We start from the raw sequence: 21,725 nt of genomic DNA on the forward strand, positions 1-21,725 counted from the left end.
ATTTCTGGGAGAACGACTTCCCACAATCCTTGCACAGGAAGGGCCTCTCCCCCGTGTGGATTGCCATGTGGGTCTTGAGCTGTGTTTTCTGGGAGAACGACTTCCCACAGTCCTTGCACAGAAAGGGCCTCTCCCCCGTGTGGATCACTATGTGATGCTTGAGATTTGATTTATGGCAGAATGACTTCCCACAGTCCTCACACATAAAGGGCTTCTCTCCCGTGTGGATCGCCATGTGGGTCTTGAGATGTGATTTCTGGGAGAACGACTTCCCACAGTCCTTGCACAGGAAGGGCCTCTCCCCAGTGTGGATTGCCATGTGGGTCTTGAGATGTGATCTCTGGGAGAACGACTTCCCACAGTCCTTGCACAAAAAGGGCCTCTCTCCCGTGTGGATCGCCATGTGGGTCTTGAGATTCGATTTCTGGGGGAAAGACTTCCCACAGTCCTTGCACACGAAGGGCTTCTCCTTAACTACTTCCTTTCTGACGGGTGGCAAATCGTCTTCATCTCCGATCGCTGACAACAAATTCTCAGAGCCATGTTCCACGCTGTCATCAGACTCATAACAGACCTCCACTTCCATCTTCATTTCCATCTTCATTTCCATCAATGGATCCAAAGACAGAGAGGTAGAGCTGGCTGGGGCATCACTGGCCGCTAAACCTATATTTTCGTGCTTGACAAGAGACTTCCCTACTGGATCCTCAGTCTTGCTTTTCAAAGGATATTCCAGGATGCTCATTTTAGCCTTTGGTCCTTTGACCTTGTTCATTTATTTATGAAAACACCAACTTTTTTCACTTTCTTCTATTGTTATTCGGTGCTTCTATCACTTTTATTTATTCATCATTTTATTTCCTCCAATTTCTCCTGTCACTGATGCACAAATCTGATATCTAGAGTGTTATATTTCCTATTTTATGAACTTATCCAAAACCTTACAGGAATTTGCACTTAAATTCATTGCTGAACTTCATTTCCAAAACCTTGATGCCACAAACAGACAACTTCTTGTTCAAGGGCAGAAACTCTGAAATATGAGAAGGTAAAAGATTATTAGAAAACTTTACATAAAAATGAAGCTTTTAAATTATTGTTCATAACAAACCCATCAATCACACTCAGCTCATATCGCAGTCATTATTTCCACAGACACTCTGATTCCCAAGTCTTCTATATGAAGAACAGTTGTCCAAACATAAGTGTCTGTAAACGAACAGTTCATTAGAACTACTTCACTCATTCTGCCGTGTGTCTCACAAGATATTCCGACTCACTCAGAATAAGTATAGCATTTCAAATCGTCATTGCTGTTGTATAGCCTAAACGATCTGAAATGTACTGACCCAAATCATAGCCTAAGTCTTATGCTACGACACCCAGGTTACTTCACTCTTATATTAGTTTAAATTGTTATTATATTAATACATTGCGTTGTGCATATTAACTAAACTAACAATATGAACTTACTATTGGCGTACTCAGTTGTTCCTAGCTCGATGTACAGTTAGACAGGCGTAAGCACAGTCTCTATTTCACTATCCTCATCTAAAGTACACCTCAAGAAATTCTTACATTTTGATATGCATATCTTCTAAAGAAAGTTTCCATAAATGCACTTTAAAATGAATAGAAATACTTAAATGGATTTGTAGACACCGTCAATTATCGCTGCATTCTCGAGTCCTCCACTAGCTACATCCACACTACGTTACAGCTATGAAGCGACTGCCTTCACAGCTGTCTTTGACAGAAACCAAACCTTCAACTAACTACTGTGCAACAACCAATCCAGTAGTTAAGCAATACTACCAGTATAATTACAATCAAACACACGAAACAACTAAGACAACATTTTTTACTACTAAATACAAACAATTAAATATAATATCCTTCTTCTACATAATACGCATTTTCACTTTACGTACATTTAAAGAGAATACTTAAAACTATACCACAACTTGTGGAAAAGTAAAATCTCTCTTGTTTAAGTTTTGACATACTCCCCTGCAAGAAAACTTATGCCTACATTATTTACAACAGTCCTGTCCTTATCAATGCCTTTCTGGCTTCTGCAGCTATTTGAGCAGTCCTTCTGCTCGGGCGGGTGCTTGACTGAATGTCATCTGTCAGAGGATTAATTTCCCTTATCTCCTGCCACAGCTCTAGGGGGTATAACTTACTTAACTGCAGGTCTCATAAGCTGGCTGTGTGCTGTTCTTAGAGTAGCCACTCTTGGAACCTTGTCTCTCCCCATGTGTAACTCAATCACTTGGCCCAACTTCCACTTGCTCCTTGGCCCCTTGTCATGAATGAGGACAACTTCCCCTATCTTGGGCCAAGAGCCATGCTCCATTCCTATTCGATGGGTCTCTCTTAACGCTGTTAAATATTCCCTCTCCCATCTCTTCCACAAGTTGTCACACAACTTGAATATATACAGGAATCTTTTCTCGGTGAACTCTCTCCGTCCATAAGTACGGTCAGCGGAGATCTCTTCCCAATTTACTACTTCTCTTGGGAAGGACTTGTGCTTATGTCCAAGGATCAAATGATTAGGGGTTAAAATTTCCAACTGATTCAAATCCCCAGCCATGTAACTCAATGGTCTGTCATTGATAATTCCTTCCAGCTCCACCAGCACACAGGTCAGTTCCTCACAACTGAGCAAGGCTTGTCCTACGATCTTTTTTTAGACATGGCCTCAGAAGTCCTATCAGCCTTTCCCATATAGCACCAGACCATGGTGCTCTCGCTGGCTCGCTGGAATGAACTTCCAGTTACTTATATCTAACAGATGTTCTTTTACCCCGGGATTCTCCGACGTGGTTTTAAGGTATTCTGATGCCGCTACAAACGTGGTGGCATTGTCACTCAACATGAGTGCTGGGAAACCTCTTCTGCTACAAAATTTTCTAAAACTCAAGAGGAACGAGTCACAGGACTGCTTATCAACTAGCTCCACATGTATGCCTCTGGTTATCGGGCACGTAAATAAGATGATAAAGCCTTCTCAGGGCTTTGTCCTTTTCCCTCAGTCCATAATACGCTGGTGTAGTCCATGCCTGTGGTATTGAAGGTTGCTTACATTGCACCCTGAACTCAGGTAATGGAGGAACTATATTGGGTTTATACAGCCTCCCCTGCATTCTCCTACAAATAACACAATGGTGTATTATACTCTTAGTTAGTAGCCTTATCTGTGGGATCCAGAACTGCTGTCTGACACTCGCCACAGTGGCATTTACACCCATGTGAGCATTAGCATCATGATATTCTTTAATAATTACCCAAGTAACATAGCAACTCTTCGGCAATAGTATGGGAAACTTAACGGATTTGGGTAACTGTGCTTGTACTAGTCTACCCTTAAACCTTATTACCCCGTTGTCCAGGTAAAGATTCAACTGGTGTATGAGAGCCAGTTTTCGTTTTCTTAGCCCCTTCATCAAACTCTCGTATTCCTTTTGGAAGTATTCTCTCTGTATGATGGCAATGGCAATGGTCTTATTCTTTGCCTCTTGGAGTTCTTCCAAGGTCAATTCACCATGCCTCTTCATACTGATTGAACTCCTACAATTATTCAAAAATCGTAGGATCCACGCTGTGCTCCTATAGACCTTTTTAACCTCGCTGAATCTCTCCCAATTCAACAAGTGAGTATTACCATTCAGGTTGTCCCCTACAGTACTGACCAAAATGTTCTCTTCTCTACCCTGCACAAGTGATCAACCAATCCATGACCTATCTATTGGCCAAGAGGAATTTTTTAACCAAGGGGTCCCTCCCACCAGAAAGAACTATCCAAGATCATTTCTGTCCTTTTTGCATGTGTCAACCAGTCACTGGGATTATCATCTGTAGGCACATAGGACAAGACTGCCTCTGGAATTAAAGAGTTTATTTCCTGTACTCTATTTTTCACAAACACAGGGAGAACATTCTTCGATACTAGCCAACTTAGGGGACTTTACTCTCCGACCAAACAAACAGTTCCACAAACTCATCCTTCTCAAAGGATTCTTTAATAACTTTGGCCATTCTTGCTGCTAGCAACAATGCCATCAACTCAAGTTCTGGAACAGTTAATTCTTTAATAAGCACTACTCTTGCCTTTGCTATCATTAAATGCCTTTGCTATCATTAAATGACAGTTTTCGTTCTTTACTCTATAAGCTACACAACCATATGCTGACTCACTGGCATCGCAGAAGATGTGTAAAGAATCCCCCTTTCCTAGGCTAGTATTCCTAGGAAAGAAAATATCAAGACATTTTTCTAAGTCTTTGGATAACTCACCCCATTGGTTCTGTAACAGGTCTGGGAGTTGTTCATCCCAATCCAGTTGTTGCTTTCACACATTCTGCAGGTATATCTTTGTCCTAAAACTGCAATAGAACCTTGAGCAGGTCAGCTGTTATGTGGTCTCGTCCACAAACCATCATTCAAGCTCAACCCACTTTTCCCGTCTAACCAAACAGTCAAATACTATCCTAACAGGGGTTGTTGCACTGTCCTTTTTAACACCATGATGTGCCAAGAAATGACATTCTTCCGTTTTAAAACATTCCACTCTCTCTATGAATCTCCTATCCTTCTGATCCTTCAGGATTTTCTGATAGTGTCCTAGATACTGAGTGTCTTTCTGAAACTTGACACACTGTTGTTTTAATCTGTTTAAAGCCAACCCAAAGTTGGAAGTTAATCTCCTTTTATTGCCTTTCCAAGGCAATGCCACAACATACTGTTTGTCAATTTCAGAATAAGTTATAGTACTCTCAAAGTTCTTTAATACCTTCCGTTCTTGTTCCGCTATTTCACTGCAGTTAATACCTAAATGATCCAAACTCCACAAACTTTCAAGATCTTCCCTTGGATCCTTTAATTGAGTAGCCCCTTCAGCCATAATTATGTTGTTGGTTTCCACTGCCAGTTTTAAAATGGAAACATGAGTCTCCTTGGTGGGAGGAGAACTACATGTTCCAGTTACCATGTAACCAAATATGGTTGGTAGCAATACTAAATTTTCTAATTTTTTAAACCCTGGGTGTAAGATGTACATATTGTCAACTCCTATTAACAATTCAATAGGTGACTGCTTCTCCATGGGTAGATCAAAATCTTTATCAGCTAAGCTAATTTTCGTTTTACACAACGGCCTTAAGTTCTTTATGCCGAGTTTCTTTGTATATTATGGTAGCTCGTCTACCACTATACAATCCATATTTATCAATCTACCCCATGAAGCCACAGCGATGTTCACCATTTCATATTCCTTAACTGATGTTGTAGTTAAGTACTCTCTCAACGATATGTTTTCAACTCCCTTGCTTTTATAGTAGAGTCCCTCAAGACCAGATTTCTTTATAAATGATCTCTTGGCACAGGTATCTAAAACCCTCTTTTTCGCACAATGCGACCCTTTTTACCTTTTAGGGTTATTGTGGCTGTAGGTAAGATCGACTTCCTAGTCGTCTTATTTCCCTGTCCGGTATTTGTCAAAGAGAGAGTTCCAACTTGTACCCCACCTACCTTTGATTTATTTGGCTGGTTTCTATTGCATATAGCATTATGATGTCTAACAATGCAACCATTATTACAACCTTGCCTGTCACAGTCGGAACTGAAGTGTTTACTGGATGCACATATGAAACACAAACCCAGAGCTCTTATCTTTCCTCCTTTGGTTACATAAGATTTACAATGTGTCCATATGTGGTTGCCTCCACAAAGTGCACATCCTTTAACCTGGTTTACCTTGGCTTTGTTTGTACTTTCTTTAGGCCTTACCAATGTTGTTTTTGGTCTCACAGATTGCTGTTGTTCTACTGCGAAAGCAGATACCGTTGTCAATGTATTAGCTTTTGCTGTTTCAGTCTGTGGAAAAGCCCTCAAATTGTGTATTTCTTCTTCAAGATATTTTTTAAGGGTGTCAAATTTCGCCAATCTTCTCCACACCTTCATTTTATTATTTCACTTACACTACTTGGTAGTTTGGTGTAGAGCAAGATGGTATATAATTCACTCAATTCCAGTCTTCCACTCTCCAGTGATCTTATGCAGCATTCGAATTGCGCTCTAAAACCTTGTAGCGATTCTGCATCTGCCTTGGGAGTCTCAGTTTGGACGAGTTTTCTACCTAAACACAACTTGATTTCGTCTTTTCTGCCATAGGGCCCTTTTAACAAGTTCATTGCTTGCAAATACTTATCACCTTCTAATTTACAACCAGATATCAGTTCCAGAGCCTCGCCTTCCAATAGGCCCTTCAGATACGAAAACTTCTGTATAGTTTCAAAATCAGGACATTGGTGCACTGATACTTCATGAAGTTCCCAAAATAACAATTTTTTAAGTAAATTGTATTTTTCCTAACTATACAGACCTAAGGTCCTTTACATTACGAATTACTTTCAGGCGTAGGCTGGAAACGGCCGTTAAACTCTTGAGCAAGGTGGTTAGGCAGTAACTACTGCCAGGTAGGCAGGGATACCCGCCTGCCCGGATGTAAACATTCCAGTTTGCCTTTCGGTCCAGGTTCAGATTGAGGGGTGGCATGAGGTGGGCATAAACTGTAAAGGACCTCGGGTTTGTATAGTTAGGAAAAATACAATTTACTTTAAAAATTGTTATTTGTTCCGACACAATATACAAACCCTCGGTCCTTTACATTAAGAAGACTCACTGGTTGGAGGCAGGAATCTGAGTGAGTCTCCTGAACTGACTGGAGTTCTACATACCTTGGTTACTCCTCCTGGTCGAAAGAGCGAGGAGGAGTAAAACTGCCTCTGACATATTGATTGGAGTGTAGGAACTGCAAGATCAAATGTCAGATACTGGACCTTTTCTTTTGCATGAGTGAGGAAACGAACTCTCATACAAAATAGGCTGCAAGGATCTTGAGTCGGAGGCAGTAAGGAAAATACGAGATAGGGTTCCCTTATTGCCAGTCTCTCCTTCCTCCCTTGCTAGAGGAAGGAGCGGAATTGCTTCTATGATTCTATAAGAAAAATAGAACGGGTGTTCGATGTGTAGTCTTACCACATCAGTGCCAGTTCCAGCAGCTATTGGTTCGCGTCCTATTCTCATCCCTAAGGAGGAGAAGTTGGAGGACGGGGAAGGAGGAGGAAGAAAGGCCAGTCACTCTCGGAATCCTTCTCACTTCCAGAACCAATGCTTTAGGTGAGATGCTACTCGTCCTCTTGAAGGAGCCGGGTAAGACAACACAACTTGTTGAGCAGCCACACAGACCCAAGGAAAAAGGGTTCCAAGGGCCTGTGGGCAAGACCGAAGGAAGAAGACAAGAGTGTGGTCTAAGAGACCACGTCTTGCTTCCAGACCAACAGAAACTTCCAGAATGCGAGGGATGGACCAAGCCATCGACTTCGTGAGCTCTCAGGTGAAAGGTACCGGTATCGTCGTCGTCAGCTGCCAAGTACCTCCTTTGATCGCTTCATGAAGTCAGGAGGAAGATGTGTCCTTTAGACACTCCTTCCTTAGGAGAGACAGTACTAGCGAAAACGTTGACGACATCCAGGTTAGGAATGTCGAGCCTTTCGGAAAGTACCACAGCTCCCAATAGGACAAAGTAACGAATGATCTTGATCATCGACACCAAGTCCAAGGAGGAGGGGAACCAGAAGGAATCGAACCCGACAGTCGATGCCAATGGATTCAGAGTCCACCTACGACATCCGAGAAGGATGATCCCCATCCCTGTTCTGATCTCCATCCCTGGATGGACAGGAATATCCTAAACAAGAGTGCATGCCAGGAACCCAGGAAACAGTTCCCTGGGAGAGCATGACTGAAGAAGCTTTCTCGTCCGTAGCTAACTCTCAACTGAGGAGACGAAGGCTACTTCAGATAGAAGACTAGGTCGCAAGGGCCTACGTTCTTCACAAATGAAAGGCAGAGAAGCAACCCTCGGCGGAGAAGACGAGGAAGTCCAGACTTGACGAACGACTTTGACCCGAGATGAAGTTCCAACAACGACACCACCAGCGAAGACGGATCCAGTCCCTGGGAAAGTGTTGCAGAGGACTTCAAGGGATATCCAGCTACATCCGTTGCCGCTCGGCGAGAAAGCCTGTGCTTGCAAGGAAAGCTGGAAAGTCTCCCAGTCCTGAACACGCAGGGATGTACTGCCTCAAGAACCGCTTCTTGTGTAGCTGCTACAGGAGGTTGGGTCAAGCGGAATTCTTCTCGATGCCTCGGCAATCAGGTCGGATGAAGGCAAAGTCCGTAACTCGGGGTGAGCAATGTTTGTGAACCCCTAGCGAAACGGACAAATACGGAGGGAAAAAACGTCGAATCGAGTTTTCACCAAAAAGACAGCATGCCTCAACAGAGCGGCCCCTGGTCTGGTATGAAGGAGCGAGAAAAAACTACCGACTTGTGTGCAGGGAGGCAACAGAAGGACAGTAGGGATTTCTCAGTCCAGCAGTCTCTGCATGAATCTTTGTGAAGAAAGAGTGAGCAGCATGTTCCGTCCCGATCACTCAAACCCGAGGCCAGGCTTGCCTACCAATACATCCCCACCAGGAATGCATCTGGTTAATTGAGCTGTCGAGTGTGCAATAGAACAACACTCAAGTACCTGCAAATGTTGAGATGAAACAGGAGAAAAAAAAACGATTGCCTCTTGTTTGTCGACAAATGTCACTACTGTGGTTTTGTTGTTCAATGAAACCAGTGAGTGCCGCAAAACCCATCCTGAATTCTCGGACGGCCAAAAGGCTGCCCTGAGCCCAGGACGGTGATGAGAAGGTACTAATCGTCTCGGTCACACAAAGTCAAGACAAGGTCTTACCAGTGTGCGCCTATTCCTCAATCTGTGAATCCGTCAGTAGACACAAGATGTGAGGGGAATATGCAAGCATATTCGAAGGTTCCTTCAATCAAGCATTAGCCTAACTCATTCCTCATACATCGAATGGGTTCCTTCAGGGAAAGTAAGATTTCCTTTTCCACCATGGGGAAGCTTCTGCAAGATGACAGGAACCGAGAGCAATTGCTCTCAGCTCTAGCGGCTGGCATTTCCCGAATCGGGAGTACAGGAGAGGTGGCAGGATGGAAGTTCAATGGAAAGAATTGCAGAGACCTAAGGGAAATAGATACTTCTGAAGGAACCCATTCCCAGGTCTCGGCAATGTCGCTGCCAGTTCCAGAGACTCGATAAGTATCATTTCATCCAGGCATCAGCAGTTGCAATCTCCTTCTGAAGCCTAGGACTTCTTAGCTAAGGAGTTGAGGGGGGCTGGCTTGAACTCAAGGTCGAGTTGAGATGACTAAGACCTAAAGTTCTTGGCCATTGTCCAAAGGACAAGTCAGTGCCCTGGTGGGAACCTTGATTACAGTGGTATCTGGCAAATCTCTGAAAGAGAAAGGCAGAACCAACTAAGGTTCGTTCCCATGGGTCGAGCCAACTCGGGACTTACAAAACTGGAGATCCAAATTGGGACAAAGTCCTTCTTCTTAGCACCAGAATTGCCCAAAAAACTGCAGTCGGCAAGACCCTCCGAGGCAAGAAGAATTCATATTCTGTCGAGGCAGGGGTGGAAGCTTGGTGTCTTGACCTGAATTAACTCCTTCGAAGAAAAGAATTCATCAGGTCGAGAACGCTCTCGGAAGCCAGGACCATGGCGGTCCCTGACACTCTCGGCCCCTCGGAAACTGCAAGGGTTGCAAGTGATGAAGGTTATTCATTGGGAGCCGCGGTCCTGTCCCGGGGATCCTCGCGCCCGACGAATCAGCGCGAAGTTCTCCGAGAACACGGGGCCATCGTTGAAGAGGAAGACCCTCGCTGTTTCCGATGCGTGAAACTCCTGTACCTCTCCCCTTGGAGGAGACCTTGACAGATCCCATGAAATCCTCCTCGGCTACCTGGTTATAATACAAGAGAATCCCTCAAAGAAAATTTTGTCGGAGCTACCTCAGCTACCTGGTTATAAGAAGAGAGAATCAGGGGGGAAACCGATACCCAAAGCACGCCAGGCAGCCGAAACTCAACTGAAAGAAAATTTCGTCGGAGCTCTCTCTGTCCGTCTCGCGCTCCTCGGAACAACCTTGAAAAGAGAGAAGAGAACAGGTGAGGAGAAAAGAGTAGCCCTACCTGTCCTGCCAGAATGATAAGCAGGAGAGGCGGACCGTGAGCAATAATCAACCGAAGGAGATTACTGCCACACGGGGAAAGAAGAGCACTTATGCTGTGGCAAAGTGCTCTTCCTGGGAAGAGCAAGAAGAAAAAGTTCACTCGAGCATAGACGAGAACCCGAATCGAAAAAACCGAGTAGGGCCGCAGCCAGACAGCCGAGCCGATCCAGACACCTGGGTGTCCCGGCAACCAGAACCGCGATCCAGCTGGTCGGTATCGCGGCAGACTGGGAGGCAGGCGAGATGAATAGGGCGGCGAACTGCCCATTTTCAGAAACCAAGAAAAACCCTGTAAAAGCTTATAAGCCAGTCTGGCAGTGCATTTATTCGAAAATTATATGAGTAGTGAATATTTCTCAGTGTCGAGCGAGCCAGTCTGGCAAGCCGAGTCGAACACTGGGGGTTTACTGAGCCAGAGCCAGTCTGGCAAGACCAAGGGTCGAGCGAGCCAGAGCCAGACTCATAACTGGGCAGGCCAGACTCGTCTGCTGTGAACAAGGTTTGCTAGTTTCTAAATGAACTCTAAACTCCTTATATACAAGCTAAATTTTCTTCAGAAGGCCCGCCTCAACATAAAAGCATACGAGGCCAAGGCCCTCGAGAAGAAGGTTCAAGGGGAATTCTGTGTCTGCTATCTTGCATGCACACGAACCCTAAAGTTGGAGATTCTTACGGGACATCAAGAACCCATGCGTGAATGTCCCCCGAGCAACCTTGGCAATGGGGCAGCTGAGCAGGGCAGAATCGAGACACCTGGCGCCAACGTTTTTTTATTGTTTGTCCTACGCAGGATATACATCCCGATACCGACACCTGGGTGTCCAGAGTTGACCAGACACCTGGGTGTCATCCACCCCAACATGGGAAGGCAACCAGAACACCTGGGTTTCAATAAAAACAAGATACCTAAAATCAGGGGGGATTAAAAGATTCCAGTGCAACCAGACACCTGTGTTTCATTATGAATTAAAATCTCCTTTAAAGCTTTTAAAATTGCATTTATCTCGGCAGTAAAAATTGAGGAAATGGATGATAACACCTGGGTGTCTACACCAAAGCCGACACCAGCATCAGACTTTGAGCCACCTGGGGTGCCATGTTCCATCGAATGTTCTAAAAATACAGACACCTGGGTGAAATTAAAATCTTGCAGAATTCTACCTCTGAAATTTCCAGGGGCATACCTGGTAAAGACACCTGGGTAATTCCCTGAGAATCAACCAGACACCTGGGTGTCTTTCCCTTCTCATACATATGCACTCTGGAATCTTCGAACCAGCAGTCGCTTATAATGAAGATCCTCTCGCAAGGACCAGCATCTACCAACATGATTCATATGATTTAAATTGTACACAAGCTACCCATGAGACTTTAAGCAAAATGGGGAGCGGTAAACTTCGCATCCTGCTTTGTTACCTAATAGATTAAAAGAGCCAAGCAAACAGAACCAGTCTTAGATGCAGACTTCCAAGACTGGCAACTATGAATAAATAGATCTGGATCAGGATGGCCTCGACAAAAGTGCATAGTTACCATTTTACTAGTAGAAAATTTAAAACCATTAACCTCAGCCCACTTCTGAAACGCAAGATCCCACAGGAGAAAAATGCGGGAAAGAGCCAACGAGAGAAACTTGTCTCCCGGAAGAGAGTCAGTCCTTTAGAAGTCCCGCAGGACTCCCAAAGTGAATCTCTTCCCTGCTTCTTCTGATGTTCGAACCGACAGGATCAAGACACCAGGCTGGGAACCCGATCGAGCACTGGCAAACACTCGGGGAGCGCTTGCGGTGCTGGCAGGAAGAGGAGCCGAGACACCTGGGTGCCTCGGCCCTTTCTCTCGCACTGCTCCCGAACTGGGCCCAGGAAAATCTCTCCAGACCAGATCGGGATACTCGATATTCCATAGAATCTCGAGCACTCGGAGTGGCTCGCGAACGAGCGCCCAAAGCAGCCCCCATCTTAGAGGCGGAACCTCTAAGACTTGGGAACGGGATCGCAAACTGAGGTCTGCGCGCCCACGGCTTCCGAAACACAAAACCCATGGCTATGCAAATCGGTTTCCTAACCCGAAGGTCGGGAAGAGCCGAGAGACCCACTGCCTCCTCGGAAGGAGGCAGTCCCTGGACGTCCAAGGGCATCAAGGGGAAGAAGCAGCATTCCTCTCCTTCAGCCGACGGAGGTCTGTCAGATTCTCGGGACCCCCTTGGACTTCGGGGGAGGAAGGGAAGATGCAGTAGAAGACGAAATCGAAGATAAGATGAAGACGATGGCGGCTACTTCCACAGGACGGCTTCCTTCACCTCCACTCCGACATCTTCTACAGGATGGTGGACACGAAACATCGTAACCTCCAGGGTAGTCCGGCAGGAACACAACAGACGCAGCCAGGACACCACCACCAGGAGAAGCATGATCAGGACAGCCGATGCAGGAGCTACAGCAGCAGTTCGGAAGGCAGGAGCTACTGCAACGGCCAGGAACATCACCTCAACAGGACGACTTCCTACATCTTCACGCCGACATCTTCTACAGGATGGCGGACATCGTAACCTCTGGGGCAGCTGGCAGGAACGCACGGAAGCGGCCCTGGGCACGACCGCCAGAAGCGGCAGGAATGATCAGGACAGCCGATGCAGGAGCTACGGCACAGGTTCGGAGGGCAGGAGCTATTGCAACGGCCAGGAACGTCACTTCCACAAGGCGACTTCCTTCCCCTTCACGCCAACATCTTCTACAGGATGGCAGACATCGTAACCTCCAGGGCAGCTGGCAGGAACACAACGGAAGTGGCCCCGGGCATGATCACTAGGAGAAGAAGTGGGCACAATCAGGACATCCGATGCAGGAGCTGTGTTAGCGGTTCGGAACGCAGGAGCTACTGCAACGGACAGAATGTCATTTGAAAGTCACCAACAGTGACAGGAGCGATCAGGGCGGCTGCGGCAGGAGACCAGAAAGAGCAGCCCAGAGACTGTCGTCGAGTTGACAAGAGCATAACACAGGGAACAGCAAGAGCAGATGGACCACAGATACACAGGAGGCATTGCAACAGCATACATGAAAACCAGCAATGACAGCGATCGATCTACATTGGCGGGAACAGAGTCAGAGCGATCCCGACGTGGAAATATGTCATCTAATCAGGTATTGTGGTCAATCCCGAAGCAACACTGAATGAATGTCGGGACTGCTTCATGCAAGATATTCTTTTGATATATCCAGCCAACTACTGCTGTGTCTGCAATGCTCACTGTCAACCTGAAAGAAAAACAAAGATGATTAGTAGAGGAGGCTCCTCCCGCTACAAGGGGAACTGCCCTACGCAGTGGGAGGAGGTACTCTAGACGAGGTTGCCTCGCTCCTCCCCCCTGGTCTTCGCCCGACGAGCGAGCGAAGAGGGCGAAGAAGAGAGATCTACTAAAGGGGAGAAGGAAGAACCTATGGGAAGAGAAAAAAGGACGGAGGGGAGGCCACCAAGGGCGCCGTGGAAGCAGAACTTATCGACGACGCCCGTAACCTCCCACTCGACCAGCAATTCTCTAAGCGCAGGCGGCGAGCAACACTCAGCATAAGTAGGAAGAAATTAGTGATGCCCCTTATACATGGAGGGCGGAAGCCCAAGAAGGGAACGAACTCTTACGTCCCGATGGATGTAGGGGAGTGAAGATATTGTGTCCCAAACTATATCTCCGAAAGTACAGGGGCGCCTTCAGTATTTACGTAAAGGGCTGCTGGAGAGAAGCATTACCACTTGGTTACGCTACTCCAGTTACGCCCTTGGCCGTCAAACCCAAGACACAGGCAGGGAACGACAGCTTATGCAAGGTTATCACAAATCGTGGGTTTGTATTAATAAATATCAAACACACGTATATATAAACAAAAAAACAGAAAGATCCCACCGGGATAATAAGAGCTTAACAACAGTCAGGCAGAGAGAACGAAAACACGTCAGCAACGCATGACGGCCGAAAGCAAACTGGAATGTTTACATCCGGGCAGGCGGGTATCCCCGCCTACCTGGCGGTAGTTACTGCCTAACCACCTTGCTCAAGAATTTAACGGCCGTTTCCAGCCTACGCCTGAAAGTAAATCCTAATGTAAAGAACCCAGGGTTTGTATATTGTGTCGGAACAATATGTCATCTAACCAGGTATTGTGGTCGATCCCGAAGCGGCAAGATATCCTTTGATATATCCAGCCAACTACTGCTGTGTCTGCGATGCTCACTGTCAACCTGAAAGAAAAGCAAAGATGACTAGTAGGGGAGACTCCTCTCGCTACAAGGGGAACTGCCCTACGCAGCAGGAGGAGGTACTCTAGACAAGGTCGCCAAGTCGCTCCCCGCCCCTGGTCTTCGCCCGACGAGCGAGCGAAGAGGGCGAAGGAGAGAGATCTACTAAAGGGGAGTAGGAAGAACCTACGGGAAGAGAAAAAAAGGACAGAGGGGAGGCCACCAAGGGCGCTGTGGAAGCGGAACTTATCAATGACGTCCGCAATCTCCCACCCAGCCCGTAATTCTCCAAGCACAGGCGGCGAGCAACACTCAGCATAAGTAGGAAGGAATTAGTGATGCCCCTTATACACAGAGGGCGGAAGCCCAAGAAGGGAACGAACTCTTACGTCCAGATGAATGTAGGGGAGTGAAGATATTACGTCCCAAACTACATCTCCGAATGTACAGGGGCGCCTTCAGTATTTACGTAAAGGGCTGCTGGAAGAGAAGTATTGCCACTTGGTTACGCTACTCCAATTACGCCCTTGGCCGTCAAACCCAAGACACAGGCAGGGAACGACGGCTTATGCATGGTTATCACAAATCGTGGGTTTGTATTACTAAATATCAAACACACGTAATATATACAGAAAGATCCCACCGGGATAATAAGAGCTTAACGGCAGTTAGGCGGAGAGAACGAAAAAATACGTCAGCAAAGCATGACGGCTGAAAGCAAAACTGCAATGTTTACATCCGGGCAGGCGGGTATCTCCACCTACCTGGCGGTAGTTATTGCCTAACCACCTTGCTCAAGAGTTTAACGGCCGTTTCCAGCCTACACCTGAAAGTAATTCCTAATGTAAAGGACCGACGGTTTGTATATCGTGTCGGAACAATTACCTTTTTCTACAGATTTTGGGTTGCTAATTGTGGATTTACCTTTAATTTTTGTCGGACGAATGTAATTAACCTGTAATTAACACCTAAAGTTCATCCAACAAGGTAAGGGACCCGATGGGAAGCAGGGTTATGGGTGGGGTATACCCCGGGGACAGGTGATCTGCTCCCCCTCAACTTACAAGCTAGGGGACCTGATGGGAATGTGGGGTTATGTTATTATTATTATTAAAGTAGTTTAACCAGACCACTGAGCTGACTTTCAGCTCTCATAGGGCTGGCCCGAAGGATTTGATTAAAATACTAGGTCAAGGGCTGAAGTCAAGCGCTAGGACCCAATAGATTATCCGATACAAAGATGAATGAATTAAAACGATGTGGGGTTATGGGTGGGGTATATCCCCGGGACAGTGTTATTTGGCTAAGTAACGGCTCACCCACTTGTTTCTACCCTACACTTTCGAGGACCCTTAGGGAAAGCAGGGCTGTGGGTGGGGTAGACAATGAGGCATGAGAAACTGGCCAAAATTTACTTTTTACGGCACCCCAGACATGAGAAACCGCTAAATAAACAGAACAAACAAGAACATTAAATGAGCCGACACAAAGGCAACCCCTCCCATTACTACTGTCCTCCCAAACATTTATTGGGGAGCCACTGGTTCATCCCTCACTCCCTTACTGAAGAAACTCAGAGTTTGGGGGGGCTAACCCCCCCAAACACTTATCTGACCAATCACATTGCGCTGTTATCCCCCCATTGAGGAAAACGCCCTAAACGTTGCCACTCAAAGTTGCTAACACGCCCCTCCTTGGGGGGGCTGTCCTTTTTCCAGGGTTCACATACGCGTCCTGCACATGACAGGGCACGGGTACATCTGATTTGAATGGTTCATATTTTGTCCGGCAAGTGCAATAACTTGTTAACTTGTTTTCCCTACGCTTGAAACTAACACACCCTGCATGCAATCCTCCCAAACTATAAGTTAACACAGCAAAGAAAAATACACATATACACTTTTGAGTTTATTCTTGTAAGTTTCAACATTCTTGGTTGCACTTACCAGCACTTGTTGCAGCACAGGTGCCCCCCCCGGAGCAGTACTGAACGCGACACAGGGAGATTATATCCCCGTGAACCTACTGCTAAACATGGCGAGATGCATTTACCCCGCCAGCCCAGTAGTAAACTCGGCGAAAGTGTATCTGGCACCCAAAAATAAAAAAACTTTCCCTAAACACATTTTTCACATGACAGCATCGTTTCCCTGCTTCCTTATCATAACCAGCGGGATTCCATTTCCCCGACCCCATTACTAAACATAGCAAAATGCATGTAACCCGCCAACCCAGTACTAAACACGGTGAAATGCATTTACCCCGCCAGCCCAGTAGTAAACTCAGCGAAAGTGTATCTGTACGCCCCAAAAAAAGAGACTTTCCCTACACACATTTTTCGCATGGCAGCATCGTTTCTCTGCTTCCTTATCATAACCAGCGGGATTCCATATCCCCAAAACCATTACTAAACACAGCGAAATGCATTTAACCCGCCAACCCAGTATTAAACATGGCGAAAGTGTATCTATACCCCAAAAGATACGTTTTGCCCAGCCACATTTTTCTCAAGCATTTATGGTTTCTTTGCTTTACTGTCATAACCAGCGCGAAGCTTTTTCAACAAAACCATTCCTGTTACCGTCGCATAAGTTTCCCCCTCAAGTACCTCACGCAAACCCTTCCCCCCAACACCCAATTGTGCCAAAACCCCCAACTCCCAACCCCCTTGACCAACCACAGCCCTTATCTGCTACCCATTCCTACGCCTTAAATCATATACAGTATACAGATTTTGCATTTCTTGTTCAGGACAATGGCTGAATCCCTTCTGCCCACGTCGCGTTCGTCTGAGCCGATAACTTGGCACAGCATCCCAGTGTCTTGTGCTAACTGCTATATCAGTTACCGCAACTTTTCTGCCTACTACCTAGGCAACCACGAACGGTTAATCAAGCTTTGTCAAGATCATGGCCTGCTGAAAACACAGTGCCTTTGTCCCCGCTGCAGGAGGGAGTGTCGCCTCGAGATTCATTTCCTTGACCCCAACACCAGGTTCCTCACATTTTTAAAAGCAGCGGCTGATCTCTACCCTCCCAGTCCCTAAGGGAAGGCCAGTTAGTTCTGTTGGTGTTAACTTTTTTTTATCTGCAAATTGTTTTTTCCTGCCAGGTTGCTCCTTCCACCTAGTGCTGAGTGCCTTCCTGCTCTTGTTTCTACCTTGGAAACTGGTTTTTTCTCCACTTTTACGGCTTCTGGTAAAGGTGGTGGTTTGTTTTTTGTCGGCCATGCTCTTTGTCCTCGTCCCCATTACCGGGCAGTGTTTCCTCCCTCCCCCCACCCCAAGTGTTACGCTTTTACCCGCACTCGTTCCCAACGCGTTTCCCGCTTGCGCAACCTGTCTCCCACCCCCTCCTTGCACTGCTCCCCACTTACCCCCGCTTTTGGGGCACATGAGGAAATTTCTCCCTCCCTGCCTTGTTACCCCCTACCCTTTCCTGCCGCTCCCTCCCTTTTGTGCATGGCTCCCTCTCATTTTCCCCTCCAGCCAGCGCCCCGTAACATAAACATGTCCGCTCCACTTCTCTGTTTTCCCCCCTCCAGAACCCCGGTTTCCCACAGTCCCCCTTTACTGTTGTGTAGAGTTAGGGGGGCAAATGACACTTGGCCGCCAACACACAAACTCGCCCGTTATCAGAAGCCGTAAAAGTGGAGAAAAAACCAGTTTCCAAGGTAAAAACAGGCGCGGGGATAATACTTAGAATTACTGCAAATTGGTCAAAATGAAACCCAGAAACCTAAATAAAACCAGTTTCATACAATAAAGCTAATACTGACTCTTAGCCTAGCCTGACCTAGTCTAGCCTTACATAGCCTAACATAGGACTCTTTATGCTTTATTCTATTAAAACAACCAATCCCAACACAAATGTAACCGTTGAGCAGCGACTTAGAAGCCAAAACACAATTTAAATAACGTAAATAATAGTTCGAATCAATCAAATAAGGCCTTAACAACACTGACAATCGCAACCTTAATTTAACCATATTTAACTTTAACACAATTTCCTTTATTCACAATCAACTTCAATCACTGATTGACCTCGGTTGACATTTAGTGTTATTTAAATACGATCTAAATAACGGAAAACACAGTTTAAATCCATTAAATAACGCTTAAATAGGCCTGACCACCGTAACCTCTACCTTACTGAGACGGGAAACGCCTCACTTAATTCAACCATATTTAACTGAAAAACTCAAATTTAACGTAATTTTTAAGTCGCGAATTCAACCTAAATCATTGATTTTACCTCGGTTGATCTTTAAGTCGATCATTCAGTCAATATATCCGGTCGAAATTGATCGAATTCTGTGGCAGCTTTCTAGGTTATAGACATAGAAGGGTGACAGACAGACAGACAGACAACTGTTTGTTTACATCGCGTCGCTCGGCCACTTTCCACCAAAGAGGATTAGATCCTTATTCTGAGTCATTTTTGGGTTAATAATCAGGTTTTTTAACATTTTAATTTGTAAAAACGTAAGAATTATAATTATATTATACTATTTTTACATAAAAATAAGTAATTTCACTTATAAATGTGATTAATCAAGCATTTAGCGACTTAATTATCTCCTACTGTACCTAAATATACTCATATTATTTTTATATAAAAATCACTTAATTCACTTATAAATGTAATTAATCAAGCATTTTTAGCGATTTAATTATTTTCTACCGTACCTAATATTTTAAGTATTCGTAGAAGCGCACGTGAGATCAGGGAACTGGAAACAAGAGGCGCCTGTCTCGTAATGAAAGCCAGGCTGAATATGTTGAACTTGAAGGCTAGCTCCCAGGGGTAAATATAAGGACGAGGTCTGTGATATTTGCAGAGTGGAGGAGGATGAGGAGGAGGACAGCATCAAACACTGATTCAGGGGTAAAACCCTACGAAAAACAGATCATGACATTACTTTAGAGACCCCGAAATCCCCTAACAGAAAACTGGGGGAATATAATTATAAGGTCAGCCCTGAAAATTAAGAATGGTATTCACCTGGAAAGCGATGGATGCCAAAGCTAATAGCAAAAAGGCTCTGCCTTAGTTAAAAAGAAAAAGAAATGAAAGTGGGAGGAGGGTTAAAAGTAAAGTGGAAATATTCTGTAATATCTACAAAGCTTTGCACCAAATGTGAATAGTTTAGTGCGCCCGCAACTGTGTTTGTGGAGTGAGCCCTTAGCAACCAGGAACCATCGCAAAAATGGCAGCTCATTTTACTTACTTTTGTTTTGATGCATCACATTAATAAAAATAGAATAAATTTAATTATATTACATTAATAGTAAATCAAGTGCATTCTTGGCAGATTACCTACCTTACACCGTCCCTGTTAAGATTTGCAGAGTCAAATTATTGTAAAGATGGCGATTTTGCGATATATTTTAACTAATACGACTTAAATTTTTTATCATTCATTTGTATTTACCCAGATTTTATATATTTAATATCTTACTTCGCTTATTTCAACCTCTGTTTCGTTCCAGTCGTAAGAAGCGCAATTTGGTAGCCTACTGTATCTTACTGAACGTATCGGTCTAATATTGCCCTTCTTATGCGATAATTTTCACTATCAAATTATAAATGAAAGATGTCTTCATTTCTGGCCGCTCAGCAGCGCTTCAGACACTAGATAGGGGGAGTTGGAGTGGTTGGACAGCAAGACTGAAGAGAGGAAACAGGAGTGGAAGTGAAGTAAAAGGCTAAAAATGGACGCAGAGAAAATCGAGATCAGGGCAGAACGGAGAAATTCATAAAAAACGGAAGAAGAGTCCCAAATTACAGCAGAGAGAGAGAGAGAGAGAGAGAGTGAGAGAGAGAGAGTCAATGGAACTTTGTGAACCCTTCCTCCAGGATTAAGCAGATGCTGTACCTTGATAAGGTTCCTTTTAAAATTCTGTTAGTTTAACTGTAATTAGATTAGGCCTAATTCTGAAACTGATAAGAGACAACTACATTCAACAGAGAGGTGTTTATACGGTGACTTCTTCATGGCTATGCCAGTAACTGGGCAAAAGTTCTCACTTGTCATAACAGGAAAGGACAAGACGACTTCGATACCAGTCTTTCAGTGAAAGAAACTAGACTATAAAAACCTAATAAAGATAAAAACAATGTTTATTTGCACAGATCTATTCAAAACTAAACAAAGAATATGGCTCCATTGAGTACCAAAGCTCATGGCGTGTGCAGTAATGGTAGCCCATGGAAGATTGAATGAAAGTCCTGTCTTGCAAAGTTCAAGGGCAGTTCACGGCTTAGTACTTTAAATTATACTGTATAAAGTCATGGTAGATAAGCGGTAGCGCAGACATCTTTTCACTGCGGTGGTCCAGAGTTCAAGTAGGCTATCTTTCTAGGACTGATGAATTTTACTTCTTTAGTTTCTTTTCTTTATTTTTCTTTCTTAAAATCTTCAGCTGAAAATCCAAGAAGGCTTCAAAGGGAAATCAGCCTGCAGAGAGAGAGAGAGAGAGAGAGAGAGAGAGAGAGAGAGAGAGAGAGAGTCACTTAAACGTCAGGAGATCAGGAGATTCCATAACTGCAATAGGCAGTCTACTCCACATTTCAATCGTAGCCAAGCTGGGATTATTTGTTTTTGTGGCGCCATATTTAATACAATCTCGTCACCGTCGTGAAAGTCTTGACGTCAGCTTTACCCTTTTAGGGGGTTAGATGTGACACAAGTTTTCTTTCTCCACTCTTACGTCCTGAACTCTTTCTGCCTGAACTCCCATACAGTCTAGGTCTTCTATTCTGTTTCCACAGGACTTCCTGGGCTGTCCTAATACAGTACTTCCATGCCCATAGCTTTCTCGACAAAATGTTCCTCATCCCTTCTCTGAACAGAAACTGGAAGTGTAATATAAAATTGAGGCCTCAGGCCAAGTGCTGGGACCTAGGATGAATTTCAGTGCTGAATGAAACTGAGAGGAATAAAAAGGTTTGATAGGCATAACAGGATTGATTGATTTGTTTATTAAATCTGATGTCATAACATCTAGGTTATTGACGCCGAGACAAATTTAAATATAAAAATTAAGTTTAAAATAAATTTCATATAAAAATATCTAAAAGTTATGTATATAAATATTTAAATTAAAAAAAGGTAAGTTTAAAAAAAAATCCATATAAAAATATCTAAAAGGTATGCATATAAATATTTGAATAAAAAGAAATAGGTTTAAAATAAATTTCATATAAAAGTATCTAAATGATACGTACATAAATAAATCTCTTCATATATTCTATATACAAGCTAAATTTTCTTCAGAAGGCCCGCCTCCAACATAAAAGCATACAATTGCTGAGTGTTACAATCCTTTCCAA

At 44.6% G+C, this 21,725-nt stretch overlaps 2 protein-coding genes across 4 annotated transcripts in view; both read right to left on the minus strand.

Moving 5' to 3' along the window:
• Positions 1 to 18,804, minus strand: part of LOC136838265 (oocyte zinc finger protein XlCOF6-like) — a 109,317-nt gene extending 90,513 nt beyond the window's left edge. For 2 of the 3 annotated variants that reach the window (XM_067103130.1, XM_067103128.1), the window contains exons 1-2: positions 18,645 to 18,778; positions 1 to 1,033 (exon numbers count right to left, since the gene is read on the minus strand). The exon at positions 1 to 1,033 is cut by the window's left edge and continues 789 nt beyond it. In XM_067103130.1, coding sequence (XP_066959231.1) covers positions 1 to 775 — 775 coding nt within the window. In that variant the 5' untranslated portion in view covers positions 776 to 1,033; positions 18,645 to 18,778. Of the gene's footprint in view, positions 1,034 to 18,644 lie in introns of all 3 variants that reach the window. The other variant, XM_067103127.1, reaches the window with a different exon arrangement.
• LOC136838256 (uncharacterized) lies at positions 4,445 to 5,110 on the minus strand. Its single transcript, XM_067103120.1, has one exon. It carries the CDS (start codon positions 5,108 to 5,110, stop codon positions 4,445 to 4,447), a length of 666 nt encoding a protein of 221 aa, XP_066959221.1.
• Positions 18,805 to 21,725: the final 2,921 nt, after the last annotated feature.

This window comes from Macrobrachium rosenbergii, unplaced genomic scaffold, assembly GCF_040412425.1.
Source record: "Macrobrachium rosenbergii isolate ZJJX-2024 unplaced genomic scaffold, ASM4041242v1 282, whole genome shotgun sequence".
NCBI lineage: Eukaryota > Metazoa > Arthropoda > Malacostraca > Decapoda > Palaemonidae > Macrobrachium > Macrobrachium rosenbergii.